At 45.5% G+C, this 5,495-nt stretch overlaps 1 protein-coding gene across 1 annotated transcript; it reads right to left on the bottom strand.

Annotated features, from left to right (window-relative positions):
• Window positions 1-344: 344 nt before the first annotated feature.
• SLC7A3 (solute carrier family 7 member 3) lies at window positions 345-5,348 on the bottom strand. Its single transcript, XM_006146133.3, has 11 exons — window positions 4,829-5,348; window positions 3,950-4,108; window positions 3,563-3,740; window positions 3,248-3,351; window positions 2,901-3,123; window positions 2,582-2,721; window positions 2,371-2,473; window positions 1,712-1,878; window positions 1,354-1,520; window positions 714-822; window positions 345-578 (listed from the first exon to the last, which is right to left on the bottom strand). The coding sequence occupies exons 1-11, from the start codon at window positions 5,196-5,198 to the stop codon at window positions 448-450; spliced, it is 1,851 nt and encodes a 616-aa protein (XP_006146195.1). The 5' UTR covers window positions 5,199-5,348; the 3' UTR covers window positions 345-447.
• Window positions 5,349-5,495: the final 147 nt, after the last annotated feature.

Below are 5,495 nucleotides of genomic sequence, written 5' to 3'. Positions count from 1 at the left end.
GCGACATAGCCATTACTCTAACTGCTGGTCCCCCTGTGACTAGATTTGATAGTTCCTTATAACACCCTCTTCAAAAGAAGCACACACAGGTACAATAGATACATTTTTGAGAAAACAAGAAAACAAACTTTTTGGAAGCTCTCCACCTTGAAAGTCAGACTCCACATCATCTCCAGCAAGTAAAGAACAGGACATAGCTTCTTTTTTTTTTAACTTTCTTTTAATAATAATTTTTCTAAGCCAGTAAGCAGCTACAGAAACCATTTAAAAGTAGACAAGTAAAAAAAAGTAATCAAGAAATAGCAAAAACACATCTTTCACTCCACAATAAATACAGAGCTCTATTAGTATCCTCCACTAACATCAACATGGGAGGGCTTTCCCTGGGGTCAAGAGTACTCTTCATTATTGTGCAGGGGGACCAGTAAACATTCGGGTGTGTTGATGTCAAACTGAGTGGGCACAGAGGCTGGTGACATCAAGGTCTGCAGTTTTGTCCCTAGACTTGGGTGGGGGGTGGTCACTCTTAACCTCTTCCTGGCTGTGCTGGATCCCATAGCCAAAGTAGATAGTAAACCCTAGGGTAGAAAAGTAGCTATGAGGTAAGGAAGTAGTGATTTATAAAGAATTCATCGGTCTCCTACTGGAGACCAAGAGGGAAACAAATTGGGATAGGACACCCAAGAGGCCTACTTTCCCCAGTGGATACCTACCAATTAGCATCCAGACCCCAAATCGGGCCCAGGTACCAGCTGTCATCTGCATCATAAGGTAAACATTCACAAAGATGCTCAGTAGTGGGAGAAGAGGCAAAGCAGGCACCTGAAAACAAAGTGAAATCTTTGTATCAACCACAGGGTGAGCCAGAAAGAGATCATTACCCTACCTAGGCCAGAAAGGGGAGAATCCAATTCTTACTCATGCTCAGCGGCCATTTAGCATACCTCATGTAGGATTCCAAGACTATATTTTGGGGAAATGGAACTGGAAAGAAACTAAAGAGGATCACAGGTTCTTGGCCTGGGTAGCACCTATGTCTTCTTTTTCATGGCTATTTAAACAATATTTATGAACTTTATTAGACCTTAAGTATCTGGAGCCTGTTCTTTCAAGACATGTTGGTGAGGGGAAAGACATGTCATTTACTTTTTTTTTCTTGAAGAATTATTTTATTTAACTTTATCTATTTACTTATTTACTTATTTAAATTTGACCAGAGAGGGACAGAATGAGTGAGAGAGAGAGAGAAAGTGAGAAAGCTAGCCACCAGGTCCAGGACTCAAACCACAGTTAGCCATGTGGGAGTCCAGTGCCCCTAACCATCATGCCACCTGCTGGCCCCATGTCATTTACCTTAAAGTGAAGTGGAGTGGAACTCTGTGGCTGTCTCCAAATGACCCCACTGATTCCAGTAATGAGCATCAGAAGTAGCGCAACCACTACAATCCACACTGGGTCTCCAGAAAGCAGTGGAGTTGGCCACTGGGCCAGCACCAGGCAAAGGACAGTCATCAGTAGAGCTTAAAAGGTCAATTTGAGAGACATCAAAATCAACTCTTGAGACCAACATGCTAAGGCATTAGTCACCCTATTCCAAGGGGAGGAGGGAGGAAGGTGTCACCTTCTCATTCCTCCCTGACCATGAAATGCCACAGTGTCACCTCATCATGCTGATCTCAGAGCCACCCCACAGAAAAATCCCATTGCTCACCAAGCAGCGAGGAACAGACATAGACAACTTGGCCAGTGAGTGGAGTGGGGATGGAGTTAGATGGGCAAAATAGTTTCCGTAGACTCAGCTTCTGTGTCTCAGCTATCTTCTCTTCCTGCAGTTCCACTTCATCTTCCCCAGTCTTCATCTCCTGGTCAGGCTGATATCTGAGACAAGAGTAAGAAGGCATTATTAAGAACAGACTTTAACCATTTTACCCAGTCAGCTTAATTTTTTTTAAGAGGTTTTTGCTATAGGGCACATGCGCTTGCCAGAAAGACAAGAGAGAGACAAAAATAGAAAGTGAGAAATCATCCCCCACCTGGGGGGGGATTGGCCACACCACAATCCCTTCTCCTCCATTCTCCTCTTGGGATCTTGGGCACGCATGCACATGTGCCCGGTGTGAGGCTAAGCCACTGGGTCCGGGACTCGAACCGCGGCCAGCTACGTGGGAGTCCAGCAACATAGCCATTACGCCAACTGCTGGTCCCAGCTTAACTTTCTTCATTACCATTAATGGTAGAGGCTCTTTTCCGCAGGAAGGGACACTCAGATTCTTCAAGCCAAGTCAAGATGATGAAGGAGGAGCAGATACCCACCATTTGTCAGCAAGAATAAAAACCCAAATCACAGAATGCAAAGAAAGGGAGTCTCACCTGAGGATGAGCACACAAATAGACACCAGCGAGTAAGCAAGCAGGGTCCCAATTGACATAAGATCCACAAGATCACTGAGTTCAAAGAGAAATGCCATGAATGCTAAAATAGAAAGGCAGAAAACAAGAATGAGAGAAGTGAACAGCAAAGTTAGAGGAGCTGGTTGGTAAAATAACCAGGGGAAGTGGGAAAATACTTTTTTTTTTGTACCTGCAATAATGCCAGAGACCACAGTGGCTATGATGGGAGTCTGTGTCCTACTGTGGACTCGAGAAAGGACACGGAATAGGAGGCCATCTTCTGCCATGGCGTAGATCACCCGAGGCATGGGGAACATAGAACCCAAGAGGCTGGAGAGGAGAATGCCCAGAGAAGCATGAGTTGACTGGGACGATCTCTTTTCCCCAGCCTTTATGTTTAAGAAATCTCCACCTTCCCCTCACAGCCCTGTTAAGGTACGTTCTTCAGTACTGAATGCTATAAACCTTAGCCTCTTGACAGTAGAGAAAAACAATCATTTGACATTTACCTGGTAGAAAGAGCACAGAGGGAGCCAACAGCCACAACATAGCGGGCAGGGGCCCATCCGATATAGAGATATGCTTCAGGCAAAGGGCTCTCAGGCCGAAGCTGGTAGTAAGGCATCATGAGAGTGAGTGCAGAAGAGACACCAAAATACGCCAAAAAGCACACTAACAGTGAGACCACAATGCCTATGGGGATGGAACGCTGAGGATTCTGGGCCTCCTCTCCTGCAGAAAGAGGCACAAAGTTCTCAATGGGGAAAAAGTAGGTTCATTCCCCTACCGTTTCCAATTCGCATGCAACCTGAGCACACACTGTGCCCAAGTGCCAGATTGAATTAATGACCATTACCAGTGGTAGCAATACAGTCGAAACCAACAAATGCGTAGAAACAGGTAGCTGCTCCACGGAGAATCCCCGTGAAGCCGAAAGGCACAAATCCTCCAGAACCCAATCTAGAGTAGAAGGGATAGGGAGAAGGGAAGGAGGCGTTCAACCAAGTACCTTTGTTTTAATGCCAAACTAACTACCACTTAACTATGTCTTCAAGGCCCAGCCTCCCACCCTCCTCACCCCACTCTTCCCCCGACCTCATCCAGAATCCATCCACTAAGATGCCTCTACTTCCCAACATAGTCCCAGCTCTGCAGTTCATAACTCTCTAACCTGTAAGTGTCATTGAGTCCAGCCATGGTCAAATTGAAGTCTTTTTCCGTGAGCTTCCAGTTGTGCAGGTCCCCCTTGATGAAGCCAGAGATGATGACAAAACCAAGAACCAAAAGGTTCACCCCTGTGAACACTTTGGTAACCAGGGCAGACTCACTGGCCCCCAGTGCCAGCAATCCTGTGGGAGAAATGTATTCAAGACCCTGAGAAACAGTCTGCGTTCCAAGCCTTTTTTTCCCCTGTCTGTATGGCAGGCCATTCCTTTTCAGTTCTTCTTCCCTACCATTAGCACCTCCACCAAATCCTTCTCAGGCCCAGCCCCCATCCTTATCCGTAGCCTCGGGGCTAGCCCCACCTCTCTCATTACACCAAGCCCCTTTGCCTCACCAGTGAGCAGCAACACAAGACCCATAGCGAAGAAGTCTGGGTATTCTGCAAGGACATGGGGAACACGCAAGGAGATGGTTCCCTTCAGAGTCTGGGAGATGTGGCTCCCAATCAGGTTATCGAAACCAGAGCTCCAAGCCCGGGCCACACTGGCTGTACCTGGTGGAGCACAGGGAGAAACATGGGATCAAGTTCCCTCCTTCTCCCATACCAATTTCACACAAATCTTTGCCATTCTCACCTACGCCTATTTTTTTTTCTTTTCTAAAAGGTATCTACTTATTTTTCCTTTTTGATTTTTAAATTTATTAATGTCAGTTATTATTTACACATTTAATTGCTATAGATCATTTAGATTATAAAGAGACTCTACCCAGCATGATATACACCTCAGTCAAGCTCAGTTGAGAATACTATACACGTCCTCATCAACAATCATCTACACCCACTTTTCAAGAATTTTTCTAAAAGGTATATACTTATTTTTCCTTTTTGATTTTTAAATTTATTAATGTCAGTTATTATTTACACATTTAATTGCTATAGATCATTTAGATTATAAAGAGACTCTACCCAGCATGATATACACCTCAGTCAAGCTCAGTTGAGAATACTATACACGTCCTCATCAACAATCATCTACACCCACTTTTCAAGAACCAAAACCAGTCACTAAATTCAGGAAACCAGGACAGAAGTTAATAGGATTAACAACCTCTCCACACCTTCAACCCCCCCAGACACCCAACAAACACATAAATGTAGTGGTTAAGTCCTGTGGATGATAAAGACTATTTTAGCTTCACTATTCCACCCAGATTTTCTGACCCAAAGTCCCCTCACTGGCTGTGTAGTTCCCTCCCTGTCCCACCATCTCACCGATGACATAGGAGAGGATGAGGTTCCAGCCAGTGGTGAAGGCCCAGAGTTCGCCCACAGTGACATAGCTGTAGAGGTACGCAGAACCAGAACGGGGAACTCGGGCACCAAACTCCGCATAGCACAGCCCAGCCAACACAGACGACAGAGCAGCCACCAAAAAGCAGATCACAATGGATGGTCCTGCTTTTTCTTTGGCCACCTCACCAGCCAGGACATACACGCCTGCACCCAGTGTGCTGCCCACACCCAGCGCCACTAAATCCAGAGTGCTCAGGCATCTGGCAAGGCGAGTTTCAGCCATGCCTGGCTCCAGTGTACGTCTGCGTACCAGCTTTTGACCAAATCTGCGAAGTGCCTGCCACAGCATTCTAGCTGGAATTGAAGAGTATGCTAGGATCTGGTGAAAAACAAGACAAAAGCCCTTCAATAGGGCTCATTATCCCTAAGCTCTAAAAGTGAATTACAAGACCCATTCCACCAAGGAAAGGAGCTATGGGGAAACCGGAGTGGGGGACATATTCAAGGGACAAAGGCAAGTCACCTTACCTCTAACCTCAGTTTGTTCATGTATAGAGGGGATGTCAAAAAGTTCGTGAAACCAAGTTTTTAAAAAATAAATTTAAGTTGGTGGGAAAATGTAATCAAAGTACAAATTTTGGTGCAG

Source organism: Tupaia chinensis, unplaced genomic scaffold, assembly GCF_000334495.1.
Source record: "Tupaia chinensis unplaced genomic scaffold, TupChi_1.0 Scaffold000165_2, whole genome shotgun sequence".
Taxonomy (NCBI): domain Eukaryota; kingdom Metazoa; phylum Chordata; class Mammalia; order Scandentia; family Tupaiidae; genus Tupaia; species Tupaia belangeri.
The sequence above is the reverse complement of the archived record's forward strand: the minus strand, read 5'-3'. Positions and strand labels throughout refer to the sequence as shown.

Excerpts from the sequence above, each read along its gene's own strand:
- SLC7A3 (XM_006146133.3), bottom strand. The coding sequence starts at position 5,198 with ATGCTGTGGCAGGCACTTCGCAGATTTGGTCAAAAGCTGGTACGCAGA. Across the intron at positions 3,741-3,949 it reads TCTTGTGTTGCTGCTCACTG|GATTGCTGGCACTGGGGGCC; the intron begins GTGAGGCAAAGG and ends TTTCTCCCACAG. Across the intron at positions 1,879-2,370 it reads ATTTGTGTGCTCATCCTCAG|ATATCAGCCTGACCAGGAGA; the intron begins GTGAGACTCCCT and ends CTCTTGTCTCAG.